Source organism: Mugil cephalus, chromosome 19 (genome assembly GCF_022458985.1).
Source record: "Mugil cephalus isolate CIBA_MC_2020 chromosome 19, CIBA_Mcephalus_1.1, whole genome shotgun sequence".
Taxonomy (NCBI): domain Eukaryota; kingdom Metazoa; phylum Chordata; class Actinopteri; order Mugiliformes; family Mugilidae; genus Mugil; species Mugil cephalus.
Window position 1 is genome coordinate 11871237 of NC_061788.1, and position 25508 is coordinate 11896744.

General features: G+C 41.4%; 2 protein-coding genes across 2 annotated transcripts; one reads left to right on the forward strand and one right to left on the reverse strand.

Annotated features, from left to right (window-relative positions):
• The first annotated feature begins 2039 nt into the window (after positions 1-2039).
• Positions 2040-11090, forward strand: ggt1b (gamma-glutamyltransferase 1b). Its single transcript, XM_047568916.1, has 13 exons — positions 2040-2298; positions 4452-4645; positions 4754-4884; positions 4996-5085; positions 5299-5491; positions 5590-5750; positions 6105-6254; positions 7429-7565; positions 8222-8409; positions 8525-8652; positions 8868-8980; positions 9073-9186; positions 10004-11090. Exons 2-13 carry the CDS (start codon positions 4491-4493, stop codon positions 10148-10150), a joined length of 1707 nt encoding a protein of 568 aa, XP_047424872.1. The 5' UTR covers positions 2040-2298; positions 4452-4490; the 3' UTR covers positions 10151-11090.
• A 3056-nt stretch (positions 11091-14146) lies between these two features.
• Positions 14147-22755, reverse strand: ggt5b (gamma-glutamyltransferase 5b). Its single transcript, XM_047569325.1, has 12 exons — positions 22413-22755; positions 20518-20645; positions 20325-20420; positions 19700-19895; positions 17468-17625; positions 17235-17381; positions 16967-17097; positions 15780-15967; positions 15566-15657; positions 15364-15473; positions 15164-15274; positions 14147-14959 (listed from the first exon to the last, which is right to left on the reverse strand). Exons 1-12 carry the CDS (start codon positions 22583-22585, stop codon positions 14813-14815), a joined length of 1677 nt encoding a protein of 558 aa, XP_047425281.1. The 5' UTR covers positions 22586-22755; the 3' UTR covers positions 14147-14812.
• Between the last annotated feature and the right edge of the window lie 2753 nt (positions 22756-25508).

Genomic DNA, 25508 nt, shown 5'->3' on the forward strand with positions numbered 1-25508 from the left:
GATCGCATCGTGCTGCCCCCACCCGGGATGTGATTCTGCCTTGACAGCATCATTGTGGCTAATGGCAGCAGGCGGGAGCTGCTTTTCCGGAGCCTCCAAAACCGTCAGGCGGAAACCGCGTTTTTTATTATTTGTTTTTCTGACTGACGAAGTCGGCCGAGAACTGATGTGAGAAACCTTCTTAATTGCTGACTCATTGTAGCAGGTGTCAATGGTTTTATTATGTGGTGTGGCTCAGATCAAGTCCAGATAAAAGAGATGAACACGCAAGGGCGTTTAACAACCGCACAACCATATAAACATACCAAACCGATGCAGAGGCCTTCAGGATGTGTCCGTGTCCCCAGAAATCTGGGAGCAGGGGCTCAGTACAGCAGAGAACTACTGTGTCATGATCTTCAGCTTTATCTCCTCGTGACCCCACTGTCCCTCTGGAGATTTATGAGAAGTTAACAACCATTTAAATTCAAAGGAATCTCAGACTCTTAGGAACTAATTTACAGACCAGCGCAGTGTGTTGATTGTCTGAGCGCCACCACCGCCCAGACGGACGTGCCTGGTTTTGTTTATGCCACTTATAATTCTGCTAACATTAGAGAAAGAAGAGGATGTCGCAGGCATGTGAAAAGGCTGATTTGTGCATGTATGTGTTGTCCTGTCACTGGATATATGGAGAAGTAAGAAGAGTCAAACCAAGTGCGGCAGATAGCAGAAACAGTCCACTACACAGAACTGAACGTTCAGGTCTAAATGTGGCTCATATAATTAATAAATTATGTACATAGACTCCGTGTCCTGTAGTCAAATCTTTTATGTCGTTGAGAGCAAACTTTTCTCCGGCTGCAGTCAGACAGACTGAGTCTGAGTGGGAGTTGCGTTATTCATATGAAACAGAAGCTGATAGTCTGCATCTACTCTGTGATGGTTAGTCATTTTCTTCATCACGTTACATGCACAGATGAGTGCATTTTCCTGCAGTACCCCCCCGTACGTTTTTTTTTATTTGAAACGGAGCAACGTCGCTAACTAGGGATATTTAGTTCAGCTCAGTGGCTCCAGCTGTGAAAACACAAACATTAACTGTTGCTGTTGTCACAGCTGGATCTTAGCGAGGGAACAAACAGAGACTGCATTTGTGCGCGGCGCAATCACTTTCAATTAGCGTTAAAGCCAAAATTGCGTAATGGCACACGTTTCGATGTCTGGTTTTGGGAAGTGGCAGAATGTGATCTCGCAGCACCGTGGCTAACCCAAACATTTCTCTGGGAATCAAATTCAAGGCCAGTTGTCGGGCACTCCGTCTCGGCCTCACGACTCGGGGGCTTTTTTCTCTGATTGCATACGAACCACTCCTCTTTGAGCACCTTCAGGCCATCTGGAGCTGAAACAAATTAGATTTTTGAGCACTTTGTTTTTGTCCCCAGCGTCTGATAGGCGGAGCTTCACTGGGGGTACAGAGTTAAAGGATTAAAGGATCAATTTAAAAGGTGGTAGCAGGGTTTCTATTACCTGGGGAAGCTGGTGTGGGGTCCCCCATGTCAAAGTTAAGAAAGTGATCTGTCCTGTCCTTGCTTCTCTCCACCTATTGGCCTGGCTGCTTATTTAACTGACCCTTCTCATGTGGCTCTGCGCACACTGTTCCCCTGCAGTTTGTTCTTAGTTTTCTTTCGTCCCCTCATGGCAGATGTGATCCTCTCCCTCGCGGCCCCGAAAGCCTTCGTTTCCCGGTGAGAAGGCACTTTATTTAAAGCTTATTAAAAGTTTTGTCATACAAAACAGAAGCAACATTAATGATTGCGCCGCGTTGCATTAGAGCTGTAAAACGGGGCCCTGCTTTTTTTATTTTTTTTGTGCCTACTACTACAATTTGCCTACCTATAGTCATATGTCATCTATTTAAAATGAGCCACCACCAAACTGCAGCTACTGCTAGTTAATGTTTTTCACAGATAACCTTAGGTATCAGTGCAGATAAAGAACCTTTCATCGGGCAGATCGTTGTTTTTACTCCGAGTTCCAGGGTCATGTAATTATTTTCTGGTTGTGTGCAGATTGAGTGCAGGTGACAAATGGTTCTAGGACGACTGTCGTTTCTAGTCGTTTCTTCTCGCTCTGTCTGCATTTTGCACCCTCACCGGTGACACGGGTTAGGCGTTTTATTGTGGGGTGGGTTAAAGTTTAATCACTTTGTGATGGTTACATATTGAAAAGCGCACCATTACCCATCAACAGATTGCAGATTGTAACAAACGCGCACAGCGTACACTCGGATGCCGAGGCCCCCCGAGAGGAATCAAGGTAAGACAGAAAATCGTTCTGCAAGTCTGGGAGGGGAAATCTCTGTCACCCAAGTGGTAAAATTATAGGATCTAAATCTTGGACTAGGCGTGGATTCAAATTTTTCTACTCTGTCGTTCTGCTTCATAAATTGTCCGTTTACATTTTTACTTAGTTGTAATTTAGTGGCAGATGACAATTTTGTATAAATAGTATATCGCATGCTGTGCAGCTAAATTATTCCACTTTCCTGTTACATAATCTGGTCTCCCTCTTTTGACAGACTAAAGAATGCAGGACAGCATTAGGCTTTAGGGTTTGGATGTATTACTAAGCTAAAATATACCATTTTTCTTTCACGTGTGTTACTGGCTGCAGAAAACACAGCCAGGAGCAGCTGAACTGACTTCCTCACAGTCAGACCCCCTCACATATACAAAACTGCCCTGCAGCGTTAATTCATGCTGATTCAGACGACTTCAGTTTGTTAGCACAGTCATTTAGAGGTTTAACGCAGCCATTTCATTTTTTTTTTTTTTTTTGCTCTGATGTCTGGCATTCTTGATGAACATTTCATCAACATTGGTTAATACATTTTATTCAATAAGCTGTTATTTAAACATTCCTGCCGTGAAATGTATTGAGTAAAAAAGATAATGTTTGATCAGGAACAGCCTTGAGGTTTAGGCACGCAGAGGACAGTGGCTGTCAAAGTGTTTTTCGCTCTTTAGCCAGATGAGTTTTAAAATCAACAGAGGTGAAGTTACTTTCAGCCTTTAGGCAACAAGTCATTACATCTGGATTCCTGTGAGCCCTAGGGTACAGCGCTCCTCAGAATATTCTACATTTTCTTCCATAAAAATTACCCAAAACATTAGCAGATTATCATAAAGTTCTTGAAAGAAGACAAACGCATTACACTTGTCTAATGATTTACTCAGGAAAATGAACCAATACTACATATATGTGAGTCGGAAAAGAGAGTGCACTTCTAGGACCACAAGTTATTTTGTTAATTTCAAGGCCAAATTAGAGTTTCATCTGAACATAGATATTTCCACTCAGTGTAATGAGACTCTGGTGTCGTTCAGTTCTCGCTGCCGCCAGGAGTCGGGTGAAAATCCAGTGTTTTGAGTCATTTTTATCACAACACAGTTTCTTTCTATGGACCGCATTTCTAATATTTATTGAAAAATATATAACCGGAGCGTCGATTTGCACGCATGTGACATTAACACAGCTATTCTACATCGAGAGTCATAAAGCCACCAGATTATCTCCTGTCTCTCCAGCAACAAAGCGTTTAAGAAGTTAGGTGTGGTTGAATAATGAGCAACAGAGCCTGTAAATGTTGCTGGATGACTGGGCTTTGCATCCAGTTGGGAGCCAAAAGTCTACGTAGATGCATAATATTGACACAGTCGAATTTAGGTTATTTTTTAAAATTATTTTTCAAATTTTCAAGTTGGGAAAGAACTGGTCACGTTTAAGAAAAGATCATGGCTTGTGTTGAAACTTTCCCTTTCACCGTGCGTTGCCACTAAAAAGCCTCTAGCCAGACAGTCTTTTAGCTCTGTGCAAACATCACTGCTATCTGTGGGGTATGTGCCACATACCACGCCCCAAATGCAAAGAGGCCGCAATTACCATCTGTAAATGTTTATACAAGTTACTCGATGCGTTTTCACTGACAAGTTTTCAAACCGTGCCGCTTGACGTTACAGTGCATTCTTACGTTTATTGTTGTGACATAACTGAGCTGCTGGCACACGGTGTGACTGAACAGAGAGGTTTTCAGGCAATGTGAGGAGGCGAGGAAACTAATATTGCGCTACTAAGTTTGCCGCCATCCTCAGTGAATAATTTAGTACAAAAAAAATAAATAAAAAAATCGACAAATCCAGTTGCCTTTATGGATTACCATGACCTGGATGACTGAGAACCTTCACAGACATATGAAAAAAAAAACCTGTCCTTGGTATAATTGGTTTATAGTAAGTGTGCTTGTTTTAGTGAAACTATATCCAGTTAAGACATGTGAAAAGCTAGCTATATTCAAACCTGTATTATGTGACATTCATTGTATTTCTTCATTTTTTTTTGTTTACTGTGTTTCACTTGGTGTATTTTCATAAGTTTTAAAATATAAATTAGGTTTTTTGTCTCTTTTTCAGACATTAAAATAAGCTATTCACGGTTATCGAGCTACAAAAATGGTCAAAAAGACAGTGATTGTGGCATTGGCGTTGCTGCTGTTGGCAGCGGTTGCTACCTTTGTGGGTGTCTTCTTTGGTGTGGGGAGAAAAACGTCCTCCGGCTTTAAGGCAGCTGTTGCGGCAGACGCGGGGCCGTGTTCGGAGATTGGCAGGTGAGAGCTTGTCTGAAGGTGCTGCAAACGTATCAAGACACAAGAATCGCTGATTTAACCTTCTACTTTGCCCCTGAATGTGTGCATTTTTATTGTATTTCATCACAGAGACATACTGTGGAAAGGCGGGTCTGCGGTGGATGCCACCATAGCTAGTTTATTGTGTGTTGGATTAATGAACGCTCACAGTATGGGCATAGGAGGAGGACTTTTCATCACCATTTACAACGCACAAACTGGTATGCCTTCACTCTGATGACCATCTCCACCGTAAACCCATACAATTTCCTAATAATCAAAAAAATAAATAAATAAATATAATCCTGATGTGTCCCTCTACTTCTACCCAGGGAAAGTCGAGACCATTGATGCCAGGGAGACGGCACCACACAATGCATCCGAGAACATGTTTGGGAACAGCACAGATTTATCCCAGAAAGGTAATGTTTAACCATTGTTATCAGACATGGAAATGAGCTTAGGGAAGCTGACCTGAGTAACCGGAAAAAAAGAGAGTGTTAGAATGTGCAATGCCTATTTTGTTTTTTGTCAATGAACTGATTTAAAGCTGGGAAAACGGTGAAAGTCAGATCCTGCAAAGCCAGAGCCCTAAACAAATGCCTGAATAACGTATGAGACGATAACTCTTACAGGAGGATTGTCCATTGCCGTACCGGGGGAGATCCGAGGTTATCAGATGGCGCACCAACGACATGGAAAACTGCCCTGGAAAGATTTGTTTGCGCCAAGCATTGAACTTGCGAGGAACGGATTTCCTTTGGGCAGGGCCCTGGCCAACGCTATCAACAGTAACAGGAACACAATCATGAAAGATCAAGCTTTGTGGTGAGAGCCAACGATCAAATATCCTCATCCAACGCCAACTTCAACATTCACCATCACCCTTTTTAATTATTATGCTTTCCACCTTTCACTCCTTACAGTGAAGTGTTTTGTGGGAAAGACGGCAAGGTCCTAAAAGAAAACGAAACCATCAAATTCACTAAGCTGGCAGAAACCTACCAAAAAATAGCTGAAGAGGGTCCAGACGCTTTCTACGGGGGACAACTAGCTGAGAACCTCGTGAGAGACATTCAGGCAGCAGGTTTGTATTTTTTTTAATCATCCACGAAACTACAGTCGTCACCACAAAAACGATGCTAATTATTTAAATTTCCCATTCATCTCCGGCTCTCAACACAATCCAAAACACAAACCTTCTGTTGACATGTAGCAAAAAAATATTTAAAAAATTCTTCTTTCAACACCCACGAAGAAGCGAACGGGAAGCGCTTATTCTTTTTTACTGCCACTGCCATTTGCACTAGAAGTGATTTGCTGACAGGCTACTCACTCTAAATACATTTACACACACACACATGCATCTAACCTATAAGAGGATTTGTATTACGAGTTCTGTCCAAGTGTGCATTCAGAGTGTTTGTTTATCCCTGTTTAGGCGGTATCATCACAATGGAGGATCTGTGGGATTATGTGCCTGTCTTGGATGAGAACCCTCTGAGGGTGAATGTGGGGGAGTACAGCCTGGCCGTTCCCAATGCCCCCGCTAGCGGCCCTGTGCTATCTCTGATTTTAAACATCTTGAACGGTAAGCCTTGATGCTTCGTCAAAAAAAAAAAAAAAACACTCCGCGTGGGGAAAGAACGTGCTTTAATGTGAGCTGCCTTCACTCTGCCGGTAACAGGCACGGAGCAGGACTCCAGTGTAACCGCGCAAGTTGAGCCACTGTACAGTGAAGACACTCTAAAAATAAATGCTTTTTAACCTAAGGAGCAGCTTTCACAGCACCGTGAAACACAGAGCTATATTTATGAGACTGCTTTAATATGGCTGAGATATAAATAAGATATGAGTTGAAAGTCAGTTTTATACTTATCCATACCTACGCTGTCAATAAAAGTGATCAGAAAAGGCTTATACAGGTTGGATAACTAATAGATGGTTCCACAAAAAGACACAAAGCTGAACTAAAGAAACATAAGTTTTACCTCAATCCAATTTATTTTGAAGTCAAGAGCCACTTTGTAACCCTGACTGAAGGACTTTTGTTGAAGTAATTAAAATCCACATATCACTGCTGTCTGTGTTTTCACACTTGAGATGCTTTCAGCAGCGTTTGTGGAGATGTCGCTCATCAAATTGCTACCTTACTTCATTATTTTTATCCTGGTATCGTGCACGGCTTCTGTGGTCATCATTATCTGTCTGATTTAACTCTCTGTAGGCCGATCTGACCCGCTGTTCTGTGAAGACGCTGTTTCGCTGTTGCGGCTACTTTTCAGCACAGTGACAGTGTCTGAGGTTTAGATGAGAAAGTTTCTTCCAAAGTAATTAATCTCTCCGAAACCTTTCCTATCCCCTGCCTGACCACCCACTCGCTGTGGCCCCCTGCATCACACACTAACACTAATCTCACCAATTTACCTCTAATTGGACACAGTTGAGTGGTTGAGGCTTCACACAAACATTTCAGTCACCGGCCAAAACGTTCATCCCGCTGATTTACCGTGACTCCCGCCTCCGTCTGCAGCTGAAATCCATCAACCCAAAACTCTACAGCCGTCCTCCTGTTTCCTTGTGTGGCTGTCAGGTCAGGCTGACACCAAAGGTCTGGTCACAGCAGCTTTAAGACTAAATAGAAACCCAGGAAGAGTCAAGGCCATTTCATTTATCCCCTTTTCTACTTGAACCTGAGTGAATGAAGACTGATGGGCGAGCCTGCGGTCTAAAATAACTTCTGACAATTGCTGCATTTTCTGCAGAGTACAACTTCACCGCAGATAGTGTGGCAACCACTGAGAAAAAGATCCTAACCTACCATCGCATTGTGGAGGCCTTTCGTTTTGCGTACGCAAAGAGGACCTTGCTTGGAGATCTCAAGTTCCTCAACATCTCAGATGTAAGTGCACTCGCAAGGCTCAAAACACAAGGCTTGTTAAGGTAGAAAAAAAAAAAATACACTGTTTACTAAGGACCAAAGATGTGTTCACTAACACATCTATCAAAGCTCTGATTCTGTAAAGTGCAGTTATTTACTGCTGCCATCGTAACTGAAGTGGCATATTTTAGTACAGCCCAAAATAAAATGTGAACACAATGCAACCACAGGGGGCGCCAAAGAGGAAAGTTTACTGTACATAAGCCTAGCGCGTCCTACAACATATTAAATTAAAATCTTTAAATTTCAATGATAAATGCAGTCTGGGTGACCTATGTGATTTAAGCTAGGTCTTCAAAAGCTTTGGTGGATTAGACATTTGTTATATATATATATATATAAAATTTACCCCAACAAATTTAAATTTCTTTAAATACACATTAACATGAAACCAACATGTTTTAGAGGATAGCTTAATACTGAATGCAAAATGATATGATAATAACAATAATGTATATTCATAAATAGCACTAGGCCGAGTTCAGAACACATAAAGTAGGTAGGGGGTCCCTACTTAATTTCTCCTTCAGTTTAGGCTAAGCTATATGTAGGCCTATGTTCAAAGAAAAAAAGAAAAAATCCAAATTTTAATTTCTCAAATCTTTCTCCCTCTAAAGCTCATCCAGAATATGACTTCACCCTCCTATGCCAAAGGCCTCCGACACAAGATTACCGACGACACCACGCACCACATGAACTACTACGAGCCAGAGTTTTACCTGCCTGACAACCACGGCACCTCACACATCTCTGTCGTGGCTGAGGATGGAAGCGCCGTGGCTGCCACCAGCACCATCAATCTATAGTATGACCTCCAAAACCAGCCAGGACACACACGCACCAGCAGACCTATTGTATATTATCAGTCTTGTGCATACAACTCTACCTTTGATAACACCATGGGTCTTGTTTTCTTGCAGTTTGGGCTCCAAAGTCATGTCACCGTCAACAGGAATACTTCTCAATAATGAGATGGACGACTTCAGCTCCCCACTCATCACAAATGGCTTTGGTGTGCCTCCTTCACCAAACAACTTTATCAGGCCAGGTTAGACGTTCACTTAAACACACATACAAATTGATAAACACACACAAAAGGTTCTCAAAAGCCCATAAGCACCAATATATATATAGATTAGCTTTGTAAACAGTAGATTACTTAAAGTTCACCTGTTCTTTTTGGATGGCTTTGATTCCCTGGAACAGGATGTTTAGCTTGATTAAACATTGGTAACTTAATTAATCATTCAATTATGTTTAAAGGGAAAAGGCCGATGTCTTCCATGTGCCCAACCATCCTCTTTGACAAAAACAACAAGGTTAAGATGGTGGTCGGTGCCTCCGGAGGAACAAAAATCACTACCTCCACTGCTCAGGTAAGACACACGTCAGTGCAGGAATTGGAAGTGGAATAACACATTTTAACTTGAAATCATTATTGTTTAATATGTTTGCTGTTGTTTTTTAGGTTATCCTGAATGCGCTGTTCTTTGACTACGACCTGAACAAAGCCGTGTCAGATCCGAGGGTCCATAACCAGCTGAGTCCCAACATCACTGTAGCAGAACCCGACTTTGACAGAGTGAGTGTCACAAACAGCAAACAGCATTGATATTTGTAACTAATAGCCGGATGGTGTGGAGTGCAGGGACACAATCCTTCATCCCAAACCCCAACAAACACCGAATCCTAATGCTTCAGCCGCGACCGGCACCAGAGACACTGCTCATTATATTTACCTTCAGGGATCAATATGGAGTAAAAACAAGGAGGAAAAACATTTCAGCACTAATGTGCCAACAGTCTAATTTGTAGCTTAGAAATAGGCATGCCATCCTATTTTGGCTCTGCTCACAGATTTGGTTTCTGATTTGTTAAAACTTTCAGAGAGGAAACCTTTGCACAAGAACTAATCCTCATAGAATATCTTTCAAATGTGCACATTTAATGAATTAGCTCCCATTGTTGCTCTGGCAAAAAATAAGATCCTCCTATAAACATGTGCTGTTATTGTACCGGAATATTAGAATTTAAATACTTTTACAGTGAGTTTTTAGCAATGCATTTTAGGCAGATTATAAAGAGTAAAAATTCCCCTTTCGGACATATTTATTTATACCAGGACATAACTGATAAAAATAACTGTAGATCATACTGTAAGTTTAAACAAAATTGGTTTTAAATTCTCATTTATATCCATTAGACACAAACTTGTTTCCCATGCAACAATTTAGCATTTACAAAGCACATTATAACCCTATTCTCACTGATTTTCTTTTGCTTTTCCCAGTTTGGGTCACGGTTAACTTAATACAGAAAGCATGGTTGAAATGGGCTTCAATCCAGCACACAGTTTCCCCGGTTTTGCACATAGTCTTGATATATGTCTCTGTTTCTAGAGCGTCCTTGAGGGTTTGGCAAAGAAGAACCATGAGACAGAGTTCCTCAAATCAACAGGAGCAGTGGTGCAGGCAGTGGTTCGCTATGACGACGGGCTCCAAGCCGAGTCAGACCCTCGCAAGTGGGCTTACGCAGCAGGATACTGAGGTCATTAACGCAACCCTGATTATCACCAATGGTATGACAGTTTAGAAACTTAATAAAGAACTAGCGGCCGGGATCAGCTGGTTCAGGCGCCAGATGTTTAGGACTTAAGCTCCAATAATGTACATGTGCTTCACAGCACCCAGTGCGTCAGTATTGGCCATTCAATGCAATCAACAAAACATGCAAAAGAAAATGTTGCATGGTATTTCAAAGTTCGGCTTTACTGTTTTTTGTAAAAAATTAAATATATATATATACAGTATGTGAGAACAAAGATACATGTAAATGTTTAAATCTGTACTTACTATTGAAACACCATGTTCTCTAAACACGGTCATAAAATAATACAATTCCTATACATATTTATGAAGCACTTTTGTAAATCATTAGCTGCGTAAAGCTGGTTCCATACATTGTTTTCCAGTAAAGATCTGGCATGTGACATCAAAATACTAATAATCAGCACACAACTCTAGATTAAGGTAAATATTAACAGAAAAAAAATAAAAATGCAGAACTCAGCTCTAATTTTCAGTAATTTTTAAACTTTGACATATCATAGTTGTTCGTATTTGATGATGGAGGTACTGCAGAGGAGCTGCTGTTAAAATGAAGGACTTTAACATCTCAGGGACAAGCAGTACTGTAGACTATACATAACGACTTACAGTGATTTCCCACAACCCAGAGTGCAATGACCTGCAGTGACCCCATAAGAACAGAACAGATGTTGCTGCCTGTCCTCACTCTTCTCAGCTGTAAAGTAAACGTGTTACATAATTATTGAAATGTATGTAAGTGTAAAATATCAGCTTTTTTGTGACGGATGACCGGTTCATATGTCATGATACAATGTGGATTAATGTCCATGACACTTACCAGGCATATATTTATTAAAATACATACAGTATAAAAAATTAAACTCACAGTGTGATTTGAGTTCATTTTCAGCAGTGATGTTTTTTTTATAATTTTCTTTGTCAGTAGTTGGATAGGCATACGGTCCTCACCTTACCCTAAATTAATGGTTAACGAGGCTGGGAGTAACACAACATTCAAAGTACAATGTTAATACGTATGCTAATCAGATAAACGATGGTCTTTTATTACATTGTGAAACTGCCACCATTTTACTAGGGTCTTGACCTCAGAGTAATTGCTGAGCGTGCAGCAGCTACCGGGAATACATAAATTAGCTGGAATTACCTGCTGTGTAAATGTTGCCGCCTTCATCTCGAACTGCTGAGATTGTGGTTAAAACACAACTTGTCACATTGACCTTAAATCGTATGCCAGTCATAACACCAGCGCTAGGCCACTGTTTACATCCAGACGCCACTGCAGCTAGTACTTTAGCCAGCTAACAACCTAGCTAACAACCTAGCTAACAACCATAGGCTTACGACCTAGCTAACGACCTAGCTAACAACCTAGTCAACAACCATAGGCTTACGACCTAGCTAATGACCTAGCTAACAACCATAGGTTTACGACCTAGCTAACGACCTAGCTAACAACCTAGCTAACGACCTAGCTAACAACCTAGCTAACGACCTAGCTAACAATTTAACTAATGACTTAGGCATACTGAAAGGAAAAGGACTTTGGGAACATCAGTATTTACCAACATATTACATTTATTGAGAAACTCTATATAAGAAGGACATTTTCTTGTGAACACGATAAACATGACCCAGTTTGAAGGCACCATAATGTATATTAGAAAGTGACTCAACACAAGTCTTGTCTGTGTTTAGCATTAGCTTAATTTAACTACTTAGTGAATTTGTCACAGTGGGTGAGGTTTTGTTGACAGTTTGACAGGCAGTGACTTTAAGGTTTCTTGAGAGAGGTACATTTACATTTGATTCTGTTAATTCTTTGTCGGTTGTGGTTGGTTTGGATGGTTAAAAAAAAAAAAGAAAGGAGAAGTTAATTTTTATACGGGCTGGAAATGATCAACAGTGGCTACTAGTCATGGTTTTCTTTTTCTGCACAGACATTGTGGTCAATTCAACCTCTGCCTCCTCAGTCAACATACACAAACTGTAAAGTAATTGAATTTTCAAAAATGTCAACAGAAACAAAACTTTAATTTATAATCTGCGTTGTCATCCAAGAATTCCAGTCATACCACTTCATCATCAAGATACAGTGGTCTCCATTACAGTCTCACCACATTCAAATCACGTGTATTCCTATTACCATGAATGTGCCTTATCGCACTGATTAACCAAAAGTAATTTTAAAATGTGCCACTGTATGACAGAAAGTCATACTGTGGTTACAGTAATTTCTGAGAGGATGGAGTGAAAAAAAAAAATGGCCAAGTCACGATCTCCTTGGAATTTTCCTTTAAGGCCCAATTAAACACAGTCTCACTGCCACTTCCTTATTATGAACTTCAGAGTTGTGAGACTCAGACAGGCCAATTTACTGACCCTCTAGGCAAAAAGAAAAAAAAAACACCAAGTCTCTGTGTGTATCAAAGTCTGCGTGTAATTTTAATGTGACTCACCGGCTCGGGTGACACGGTGATGGCACATGCGAACAAAAACTTACATAAAAACGCAGAGTAACGGCTGTTGAGATAATTTGCTTCATCAAGGGTCTTTGTGGTTGAAAACGTGGGTAGTCATCGCAGGAATATTCCACTGCCTCTGCTCTGAGTCAAAGGCCATTAATGGAGAGACATTTTTCGCATGCCGTAAAATGATGCCTGCTTTAAATGGCTGTTATTTATACGAAGAGGGTAATGTCATGACACTGAAGCTATGGAGTCACAACTTATCCAGATTAACTCGTTTGTCATACAACAAAGACAGTGGTGCTTCACTCAGACAGAAATTTGCATGCTCTCATAACTCCCATCCAATGCCTCAAAGGAGAAGGGAGCAGAATCCACTTAAGAAATCATTACTAATTCATAAGTTTCTCTACTGAAATGTATCTCATTACTGCTTTCTTTGTCTCGGCGCTGCTCTGAAATAAGGCAAATGGGAAAACATGGAGTAGATTATTGGCGATCTGAATGTGGTTTGCAGTGAAAAGTTTCAGCTCAACCGACTTTCAAGGTTTGTGGCTGAGAATGATCTAAGAAAAGAGGAGAGATTTTTATTTAATGTTTTATTGTGACAAATGCAAATATTCACAGTTATTAATTGTAAAAAAAAGAAATTATTTTATAAAACATTGAGACAAAATACAGAAAATACAAAATTTTACAAAAACATTATATTTGTTGTAAAAAATAGTTCTATATTTCTATCGGGATCTCTACAAAAGGACTGTAACCTGACAAGTATTTCTTCACAAGCTGTACAGTAAAATCTTGAAGGTCACAGTCGATGTTCCCTGATGGGGCACCACGGAGAGAAAATTGGTCAGGACATCACCTTAAAAGGGTTAAATGGCTCATCTATAGTAAACACGGCTCAGTCAGCAAATGTAACATTCATTGATATTAATAATGCAGTCCATGTTGGTCAGGCTTAACGAAAACAAGCATATCTGCTATGGTCTATTGACCTTAAAAAACAAAAAGGATTCCAGCTTGGGTCCTCCTTTAAAGATCTGGGAGGACAGTCAACACCTGCACTAAAGGGAGTTCTGACAGGACGAGAGAGCTAATTGAAGAGAGGGCGAAGTGACACAAACAAACTGAATTCTCTGCAAACTTTTCAGTCTTCAGAAGGTCTCTAAATGCTACGGTTCACAAATCTGTCACAACGTGGTTTCTGGAAATAAAATGAAATTGCGCAATAATAATAAAAAAAACACGATGGCAAGCGTGAGGGTTGCTTTGATCATGGATTTCATCTTCAGTCTAAAGTCTTTGTGAACAACAAGTTCCAGCAACTGCCACCTGCTGGCGTTACTGGGTATTTTCTTCCATCTGCAGAACATATGTGGTCATTAATGTTAGTTTTTGCGAAGGGATAAGTGCAACTACACAGGCGACATGCCGCTACTAAGTCTCCGTTGTTGCTGTTTCCATGATGGCGGTTCAGTGTGCAGAGGCCAGTGTATTGTTATGCTTTTTAAGAGATTTGTCAGTACATGTATAGAAAGGCACAGTGAAACAGGCAGAGCAGAAATGAGGAAATGATTTTTAACACTTTGTTTCGCTTTTCTTTTGTCCTTTTGAGACCTTGCAATAGAAGTAGTCACATTTATTACTGCATTCGCTGCTGTTATGGTTTAATGGTTTCATTTTAATGTTCCCATTTCCTAAAAATTGCATCATTGGTGTATTGATTCACTTTTAGTTCTGCTCATTTTTACTCTGGAACGTTTGGATTTGAGATAAGTGCTTACAGTTTATAAGGTGATTTAAAAAATCTGCATTAGATCATCTGAGCCTCTCCTGTTTCTTGCCCCGTTTGTTATTATTAATATTCATGATCTCAAGAACTGCATATTGTGTTGTTATCTCATTATAGGCATTATTTTTTCTATAAAAACATTTCATACTAGCTTTAATAAAATGGAAGTGCTCTCTGGATTTACCTTTTTAAGGTGTACTGTTCGCTGACTGCGACTGACTGCGCTGCTCACCAGCTCCGCTGGGAAACAGCTGCAGCACATTCATTGTTTTTAAGGCCAAACTTTCAGTCAGTCTTAAGGGCGGATATTATTGGAAAGGTTAGGCATCCTCATGCTTAGTATCCAGCGGACATTCCTTTCTTCCTGCCGTCTGACACAGCCACAATGCACCCATGCTCCTTTTCAATGGCATTGACCACGTTGACAAAGTATTTCCAGTTCCCGACTTTGTGTCCAAGAGCTTTGAGGCCATCTATAACAGACTGAGGGCACACAACACACACATAAATAAATACCACTTCCAGCCTGAAGTCTGAAAACAGATTACTGTACAGATGAACTTTGTGGGATTATGTCTTGATAATCTCTGCCCGAATCCATTATTATAAATAGAAACCTTGTTCAGTAGATCAACAGTCACAGTCTAGTGAATTTGAAGTGTCATTAACAGGATGAAAATACTTCACCTGGTCAAAACCACGGTCGAAATTCACGTTGTTACTTGCATCAACAAACAATATAGGGGCATCGATGGCATCTTTCAAATTCATTCCAAGCCACAGGCGGTTCATTATGGACTGCAAGAATAAAAGAAAACAATTGTGAAAGCAAACAAACAAGAGAGCAGAAAAGCAAGGCAGCAAACTGAGTTTAATAGCTGAGTTACCAAGGCCACCGCTGAGGTAATCAGACTTCCTCCTGATCCACCAATTACAAGGATCCCTCCAGACTTTGACTCCACTATCACCGGAGTCATTGAGGAGGGAGGCTGTTCACCTAGAGTCGGTATCAGATGGAAAAGAGGCTGAATGTCTGCATTAATTCAATTGTCTCACGTTGAAAGGCTGTGCTTGTGTCTGTGACTCTACCTGGCTTCAGCGAGTCTGCTCTTCCACAAAAGTCAGCCAACTCATTGTTGAGAATGATGCCTGTTCGCGAAGAGTAAACAGCTCCTCCAAATCTATGAAAAAAAAAAAAACACACACACACGCAGCCGACTGAGAGGATGGATGCACGTCAAATCGTTTCCGATAATAAGACAGTGGATATTACAAATCGCCTCTGACAAGTCTTCCTGCTCACAATTGGTTTATGGTGCTGGTGGCAGAGACCGCCAGTCCATCTTCATCCAGGACAGACACGTGTGTGGTCCCCATTTGATCCAGAGAGGGCTTGATGTTGTTGTAGTACGAGTTGTCATGAGTGCGGTTTGAAAAAATCCTCTTCCTGATGTGGTTAATGAAGGAGGGATTAATCAAATGGTCTGCACGCTGAAAGAGGAACACAAGGAGACAATGAGACGTTCTGAAAACCTGTTAGAAATTGCCGCAGTAATTGTTGTAAACTGTATTTTCTGATGTTATTTTCACACGTTTTTTCTTTTGAACAGTTTAATCAGGCAAAGCTAAGCTGCTGCTGATGATAGCTTTACATTTAGCATTCAAAATATCCCTCAACAGTTTTTTTCCCGTGTACACAAAGATAACCTCAATTTCACTAAAATATGTTGGATTCATGTTAATGTGCATTTAAACAAATTTAAATTTGTGGGAGGAAAATGGAACAAACAAACAAACAAAAAAAACATGAAAAATATCTAATCAACCAAAGATTTTGTGACTTCCCTTGCAGTACCTCCTTGGACCCCTAGGGGTGTCGAGGTACTGCAGAACCCCCCCACCCACCCATCGACCTTGAAGTTGGGACCTGTTTGACAGAGGGCAATTTTTTTTTCTATGAATCACGGTTGGAGAGCTACAAAGCTACAAAACAAAGTCGTCACAGTGACGACTGTGTCCGCCGACGTAGATGTTTTTCGGTTTATTTAACTTCTCATCTCATCTTCTATAACCGCTTGTTCTCTAGAGCAGGGGTGTCGAACTCATTTTAGTTTGGGACCTCATACAGCCCAATTGATCTCAGACCAGTAACATAACAGCATAATAACATATATAAGTAAGGGCAACTCCACATTTCCCATTTGTTTTAGGGCAAAGAAGAACATGTAAACTAGGAGAATGTTTAACATTTAATAAACTCCTTAAAAATGTGAAACTTCTTAAGGTATATAAATGCAATTTGGGTAAAATGCTGTCTGCCGTTTAGTCCTGGGTCTCATTGTTCTGTTCTGTCCACTGCTCTTTCTAGAAGAGTGGACAAATTAGTTTAATTTAATTAAAAACTTGCAGTATGTAATTTTCGTTTCTCGCTGTGAGGCATCAGAGCCTTTAACTCAACTTGTCGTCTGCATATTACTTCAGATCACCAACCGTTGAGTTATGAAATTTAGGATCACAAATGCTCCTCTTCTGTCCATTAGCAAATTTGGCTGCCTCTATGTAGCGATGATACAGCTGAATCTTCTCGTTGCCGACCAGGGAGTCTGAAGTCAAAGAGAATCCTGCAGGAAAACGAGACGGGAAGCTCTTAAACGTCTGTGTTTCCGTTGAGAAGTTAAGACACACAGAGATTTAGTTCAGCCGATGCGGTGGGTTTGCTCAAAGATGCACAGATGTGTAATAAAACAGTGCTTGAAACCTTCCATGATCCTGAGAATAAAGGCGAGCAGGGCACCCCCCGCAGGTGGAGGAGGAATGTGCATCTTAGTGTCTCCCAGAGGAACGGTCCATGCATCCTCTACTTTCACGTGGAAGGACTCCAGATCCTTCATTGTCAGCGTCCCACCTAAAGGCAAACACAATACACTGTGTAAAAGGCAAGATTCTTTATTTTCACACACACCCACTCACACATGTCAACACTGCACCAACCTGCAGCTTTTATGTCTTGGATTAAGTCACGTCCTATCTTGCCAGAGTAGAATTCATCGACCCCTTTCTCTGCAATGGTCTCCAGGGTGTCTGCAAGTTTAGAAAACTTGAGGGTGTCTCCTTTGCCGAGAACAGTTTTGTTCTTGCATAAAATTTCACTGGGAAAAAACACACACACAAGCACAAAGTGAGCAAAGGGGGAGGGGGAGGGGCGACCGTCAAATCAGAAACAAAAATTGACCCCATCTAAAATACAGCTGAGGTGAAATTCTCGAGATGAAAATGGGTCGTCTGCGTCACGTATGCAGCCACAGGAAATGTTTGTTTGTGCTGAGAGAGTACAATATCAAAAAGGTGCTCAGCCGTCCATTGTTTCACAACATCTTTGGCATATTTTCGCTTTGCTGACGATAAGCAACCTCCAGGCAAACCTGAAACTTGCGAGACCAGAAATGACTGTTCCTGTTTCACTTTTTTTTTTTCGTTTGGATTTTCCATTTTACAAAATTGAAGGGCTGGATGCACTTCACAGAAGTCCTCTTCGCAGGAAGGTTAGAAAATATGACGTCAGAGCTTTAGTCTAAAACAACCTCATCTTTTCTTCTGAATTACGAAAATATGAATAGTTCCCATTAGTGTGTACACGCTGTACGATCATCCTACAGATGCTTTATCAGTTCGGGAACAAGTAAATTTGGAGGCCAGGTAAACACAGCTGTTCTTCATGTTTACTTCTCGTTTTATCTCATCTTATTTATTTGTCATACACTGTGTATATAAGAAGATACCAAGCACCAGCTGGTCGGCTTCTGACCGCTCAATTGCTTCCAAGCAAGCGTGATCCAGACACTCAGTCACGTCAAACAACCTCTATTGTTCACTCAAAACACGCCTCGTGCATGGAGCCTCGCCCTGGGGCCGGGCGAGCGTATCAGCTGCAGACTGGAAACAACACATGCACTCAGACCTCAGGACAGTCACAACTGTCTCGAAGTCTCGGTAAAGTTGTTTTGAAGTGAGCCATAGTGGAACTCAGGCGTTGCGTATCATTTTCACTGTCCAGCTCTGCAGTGGTTACACCATGCATGTTTCATATTTCTACAGGGCGCCATTACGAAAGCACAAACCGAGCCTCTGACGGCGACTCTCTCCTGCAGAAGTGACCAATCCCCTCCCCTCCCGAGGTGACGGAAGGTCGGCTGGAGGGTCCTTTCTGGGTCGCGGACATGCAAAAACCCTTCGTCTGTGCGCGCATTCCTTTGCCGAATCAGGCCGCGCGTCCAGCAACAAAAATGTACTTTTTTGTTCCCACCACACTAAACCCCCTGGCAAGTCTCCTATTAAAATCTTACATCTGGGGAAAGACAATATTTCAAGCAAACATTTCGGGGAAAAAACGAAGCCATGCGCACCAACGTGCTGCTCGAATAATTCACTGAGAAAAATGGGCATGGCAACAAAATATTATGCAGTGTGTAATTCTTGAAGTCATTTTTTAAACAAGAGGTTACATAAAATTAGAGCACAATTAGTCAAAGCAGGGATTATAAGAGAATCCTTTGCTCCAGGAAGGGCTTCGTGGCTTACACATTCCTACATGACTGTTAGGCAAACTTTTCAAACCTAATTATGAAATCTCATATAATGACACATCGTCATAATTAACATTTAATAACCTGGACATACACTAATCAGCCACAACATTATAACCACTGACAGATGACTGACGTTGACCATCTTGTGAAAATTCAGTGATCTGCTGGGAAACTTTTGGACCTGGTTACTTAGACATGTACCAACCATCTAGACCAGACAACATCCTCAGAAGGCCCCCCTGTCCACTCTCTGATGAGTCACAACTGTTTAGGGTGCACGAGGGAGAGCTACGCAATATTGGGAAGGTGGTCGTAATGTTACGCCTGATCGGTGCATGATGCACCCACACCTTCCCATCTTCTCCTCCCCACAACCTCTGTCCCACCTCTTTATTATTATCTCTGCTTCACTAAGCGCCAAACTCAGCCAGGCAGGCCTCTTCCTGTTAAAAAAAGGATTTTTCTTTTTCCTCGCCACAATCCCCTAAGTGCTTGTTCTGGAGGTTTCATTTCCAGCAAACCATCTTAAGGAATTTTTTTGCATCTTCATGTGTATAAAACTGAACTGAATTAATCATCTGAAAGCTTTCTATCGCTTTTTTTTCTTTTCTTTTCAATAGTGAGTAATGAGTTGTACCACAGAGATGACTGTTCCACATATGACTTGACCATGTCAAGGTTGAGGAAATTTCCCAGAAAGGCTGGCATGGGGATTCCCTCTCTGGCCAGCTTGATTGTTGGCTGAAACAGCTTGTCCCAGGGCAGCTTCCCGTACTGTTTGTGAACCTCTGCGTAGCCCCTCAGCTCTCCGGGAACGCCGATCCACTGGCTGCCTGCGGCGTTCAGGTGGGGAGATGGTGCAGCCGAATTATTATTATTAACAAAGTGTTTATTGCTAGAGAGCAACAAGAGCAGTAAAGGTTTCGTAAATGGTTAACCACACACTACAGTAAACATGGAGATTAAAGCAGATAAATCAGAAGCTATAATCCCTCACATGTCCACTTATATGTGATTCACAGGCGGCAAACTCCAGAGGATTTTCTTTAAATAATACAAATATTACATTGAAAACAATTTGCAAGTACATTATAGTGCAGTTTGTTGATGTAGTGATGGGAAATGTGTGTAAAAGTTCATTTAAACTTCAAAAAAGAGAAGGTGAAAATGAAAGTAAATTGCCCCTTAAAACATGTATTTGTGCCAATTCGATGCACACAGACTACAACGTGTGAAAAGAGGGAGGGGACAGGTCGGCTTACCTGTGGAAAAGGTGAAGGTAGTGGGGCAGTCTCTCAACAGGTTAAGCTTGGACGTCAGCGGTACGGTCTCTCTGAAGTTGTAGATTTTAACATGACCTAAGAAAAGGTTGGCAATTTCAGTCATTAGCCCGCTCAATAATTGCTTTCGAGGAAATGGAATTTAGGAGAGGCAAATAACAAACTGATGGCTCACCCGTTTTATTTCTCACAGTTAATATCGACCCTCCTCCGATGCCCATGCTCTGAGGGTTGACCACAGCCGTGCACAGGAGAGCTGCAATGGCGCCATCTACTGCCGAACCCCCCTCCAGAAGCATGTTCCTGGAAAACATGTTTCACTGGATTTAGCGGAAATGTGTGAAGAAAAACTTAGTCTAACCGGGTTGCTCATTGCAGACTTGCCGAGCTAAGTGCAGACACACATAAACACGTGGTCTAATAGTTGGATGATACCTCGGGGTTCATTATAACATTGGTGGCAAAGTACTGTGAGTGCTGCCAAGAAGCAAGTTTAAACCTTGCACTGATGCTTCAGGTAGAATTTAGGACATATACTGCACAAGAAGCCAATAGGCGCTTACATATATATATATATATATATGAACCATATCTGAAAGAAATCACAACTGATTCATTTCAATCAGAACATCCAACTTAATTATACTGGACAAAACATCACTCAGTTTCTGTCTGAGTCATGTCTGAAAGACCTGAATGCTTCTTTTCACTGAGAGGTTGGCACAGCCTCAGATGAGATCTCTCAGCGACAAGAGCAAGCAGTGGTGGGAATGTTGCGACTCTGTCAGAGGTCAGCCCAGCTCGGGGCCCTGCAATGTTCGACGAAGGGGAAGGCAGCCAGGGGTTTGAGGAAGGGTGGGGGGGGGGGATTATATGCAAAAGTAACTATATAAATGTTGCGCAAACAGCGTTGGGGGAGCAAATAAATTAAATTTGATGCCGGTAAACTGAAAGGGAGTTTGGCAGATGGGGTTATAGCACCCCAAACTTGGAAGTGAAATGAAAACTGAGCCTGAACGCAACTTGCTGCACATCTGCAGCTGTCTGAAGAGTTTACTTGAGAAAAGGAGCTGGAAGAATTGATTACAAGATGCAGCATCTTGGCCCATGTTCTGATAAAGGTTGAGCTGCTACAGCCCCGCTTTGACCCTACTAAACAAACAAAAAAACAAAACAAAACAAAAAAGATTCTGGGTGTTTGAGATGACAGTTTAGTTTTTCTTCAGTTAAATATTGAATAACACGGGCTACTAGACTGCTGTTTTGCCTGAATGAAACCTCATGCATATACTGTTGGCAGCCTTTTAATATCCACATAACTCTTTCACCGGGTGTTATTAATGCTTTGTCTCATGAAACAAATGAACACCGTCAGCAAGTTTAACCATCAAAATGTCACGGCATGCCCCAGGAACTCTCTCCCTCTCATTAGGTGAAAGAGCCCGTTGTCTCGGTTTCATCTCTCCGTAGAACCTGAGCGGTGTCTGTGCAGTGAACTGGGAAATGAACTCCGTCACAAATCCTGGAAGAGGACATAAACCTCATACAAAACCCGGAAAGGCTACACTTACATAGTGAAGAGGACAAAGACAGATCGCTTGTTCTCTCTCCCTCTTGTCTCCTAGAGTTTCTGTGATGATGGATGGATTGAGTTCACATCACGGCTCACCACAAAATAAATATCCATCTCGCTTCAGATACTTGGCACCAGAGAGCGCCAAGTATCTGCACACATCCCATAGTTACAGGACATTTAGCAATAAATCAAAATGTTCGTCTGTTCACGGTTCTGCTGGTGTTATCTCTGCACTTCAAACAGAGCCTATCAAATCTCTTAAACCACTTATGTCAGGCTCCGTTCAGCTTAATATCTCAGGACCAGCGAGGTGCAGGCTGACAACAATAAATAAAAAAAAAGACGGTACATTTCTTATCATAAAACCAAATCAATAAGTTTTTATATTGTAAAATTGCTTTCAATTTGATTGCATCCGTGTAAAACCAAACTCGAGCCCGTATTCTCCCCTTTAAAAAGCCAACTTTTTTTTCCGGAGTAACTTTGTCTCCTACCTGCCGATCTCGGAGCAGCGCAGCGAGTCTGCAGACACGGCCGCATGCTTGAAGCTGCCGCTGGAGCATCCTCTGTCAACAAGCGAGGCGATGCACAGACAGATGAGGGCGACGGCGCAAACGAGGCCGCACAGAATGAAACAGCACAGCAGCCAGGGTTTGGACTTAGCCATTTTCACTGTAAGTGGTGATGGGGGGGAACCTTTGCGCCGCGGGAACTGTTGCTGCTGCTGCCTCCTGTCTCAGCGGTGCGCACACGCTCAATGAAATCCGTCTAATCCCGAACTTGGGTTTATCCTCCTCCCTCCTCCTCCTCCTCCTCCTCCAGTCCATCCTCCACAGACTAGAAGCGAAAGTAAAAAGATGAAAGGGATAAGATGCATAATTGTACCAAATAACGCGGGGGAGTAACCTACACGTCATGAGACCCAAGAGAATTTGAGAAGCTCCGTCATTTACCGTCAGCTTGCAAGAGAGACATACAGAAATAATTTCTTTCACTGTTGGGCAATATATATAGAGATATATTTTCATTTCCTTGTAACACCAGTTTTTCTCACTACCCTTAGTATGTGGGAAACCGTCTGGTGACTGCGAGATGTGAACCGCGTGTCAGTGACCCGGTGGAGAAGGATATTTAAAGTGAGATCTCGCAGATGCTTCAGAAAGAGACGCTTCTTGCTGCTATGGTTGTTTTCCTATAGTAAAGTAGGTATAGTAGGATTTACTATCTTACTAAAATCAACTAGAGACATGAATAGTGCTCATATAGACTACGAGGTCATATGTTTTGTTGGTTTCCGAGGGATTAACCATCAAAATAACCCACTGAGGCACTTTCCTTATCAGCCGCATGCAGCTTGAACTTGAGCTGAACTTGAGGATTTCACGGTTCTGATATTGGAGGCCTTGATCAGGTATATAGTGATCAGTCACAACCTTAAAACCACTGACAAGAGGTGTAAATAACATGAAGAACAGCACAAGTCACTGACCTGGCCTCCAAATTCACTAGATCCCAAACTGAGCAAGAATCTGTTTATGGTTACCAAAACATTTTAGAAGACAGTAAATTAAATACACTTGATGTGTTTATTCAATTTCTATCACCCAAAAAAAAGAAAGAAAAGAAAAGGTTCTATCACGACTTTGGAAATTAGGATTTTATTTAGATTCCTATCAATGTTATTATTTGGTTTCTTTGCAGACAATCAATCACAAACCGTGAAGATTAACTTTACAAACTCATTCATTTTAAAAACTGATGAATCATTTATAGTTCTCGTGATTTCTAAATGATAAGGGGAAGCAACATTTTCACAGAATAACACAAAGAAACATGTAAATGAACTGAAACTGTAAATGGTAAAAGGTCGGCGGGTAATTTTTTAGAAAATGGTTTCATTGTAAACTGTTTCTGTTTTCTTCAGCGACTTGTAACGTTGTTTCCAAAAAACAAATCCATATATAAAAATGTTTCATCATGAACTTTTGCTTCTCTCCAGACCGTCGCTCCATTTTCACAGTCAAGTCTTAACAAGTCTTGTTTACTTAACTTTTTACTCTCTGACTAAACCAGAGCAAATTACACGGATAGATTTTAGAGACACTTAGAAGTCAACAGATCCCCAGAGACAGAGTGGAAGCATTTTTTGGTGTACTTTTTTAGGACTGTGAGGCCTCTGAATTGAGTGAAAAGTGCCAGAAGCAGTAAAGCAAACTGCACCTGCGTCTTTTCTGCCTCTCAGTACATAGCTGTCACAGTAAAGTGGGATTAAAAGCGAGTTTGTGGCATTTCATAAATAGAAAAACATCGGTTTCTCAAACCAAAACTCATTGCCTGTTTGACTGCATGGAACAGAGATAAAAGCAATTGGCTTCAGATATTGACTAACTGTAAATGCTCTGTGCTCACATGCGTCATGTAATAAAAAAAAAAAAAAAACTTTTCTTGGAAGGGAAATAAATGCTGGTATGCAGTGACATAAATAATGGGAAGTCAGAGCAAGTGAGACAGAAATGTGTCGCTCATGACCTTCATTTCACTTATCAAACAGAAAGATCATTTTGATCTTTGTGTTCTTCATGCTTCTGTTGCTGTCACCGCATATGTTGAAGCCCACATATTGAGACTGGGAAGATTCAAACTCTCCCCCCAGCACATCACAGATTTTATCTCCTAATCCGCTTTATTTCGGTTGAACGTTTCTGTAAACAGAAATTAGCACAAAGTTCAATAATCTATAAGTTTCACTATGCAAGGTAACTGCAACAAGATTGGGCATGTGGATATCTGTTAGATTGACTGCCCTGCCAAGCCAAGAAGGAGGAAGGCCACTTTGATAATCAGTCAGACAATTGAAGCAAATGAAGATTCATGGTTAGCCGGTTGAGGTGAACAGTTGAGTCATTCTATAAGTAGTAGCGCCGAACGTCTATTCATGCAATGTGTAAAAGTGTCAGACATCGCAGCTGTCAGAGCAGTTTTGTGAGTTTTTTTTATTTTATATTTTTTTTTGGCCCAGACCCATTGTTTGCTTTGCTTGAGCCCGCAGAATGACTAATGATGGGCTGTAGCTATGCTGTTCTGACCGAGCCTCAAACCTTCGACAAATGACGGGGAAAGCACACTGATCTACTGGGAAAATTAAACATGGCATTTACAGGAACTTAACAAATATGTTATCTAAAAATATACACAGCCCTGGATGGCAACCGTGATACTGAGCTGAAGTGTTAAGAGAGTGTAAACTAGAATAAAAATAACGATGCTGAGCGACTACAGTAGTTTTAGTGCCCGAAACATCTGCCCTTCTCTCCCGGGTGGTCTGCTGAGGCGGTCGCTGACCGAGGTGCTGAATTACAAAATCTGGTCAGTGTCTGGGGTGCTGACCTTCGATGGGGCAGAGTCATGACAGTCTGATACCATGAGACTGAGCGATGTTGTTTCATTAGTTTTAAAAGTAACCATAAGCATCTTGACTCTATCATAAGCTCACTAACGTATTTTAGTTAGTGAGCTCTAAAAAGGTTTTAGTGCATGGAAATACAGTAGTGCGCTGAGCCACACAAGATTTATTGCTATTTTACTTGCAT

Coding starts and splice junctions, on each gene's coding strand:
- ggt5b (XM_047569325.1), bottom strand. CDS start 22,585: ATGGCTAAGTCCAAACCCTGGCTGCTGTGCTGTTTCATTCTGTGCGGC. Junction 19,896..20,324: donor TACCTTCACCTTTTCCACAG/GTAAGCCGACCT, acceptor TGAACGCCGCAG/GCAGCCAGTGGATCGGCGTT. Junction 14,960..15,163: donor TCGACCGTGGTTTTGACCAG/GTGAAGTATTTT, acceptor GTGTGCCCTCAG/TCTGTTATAGATGGCCTCAA.
- ggt1b (XM_047568916.1), top strand. CDS start 4,491: ATGGTCAAAAAGACAGTGATTGTGGCATTGGCGTTGCTGCTGTTGGCA. Junction 8,653..8,867: donor AAACAACTTTATCAGGCCAG/GTTAGACGTTCA, acceptor TTATGTTTAAAG/GGAAAAGGCCGATGTCTTCC. Junction 9,187..10,003: donor CAGAACCCGACTTTGACAGA/GTGAGTGTCACA, acceptor CTCTGTTTCTAG/AGCGTCCTTGAGGGTTTGGC.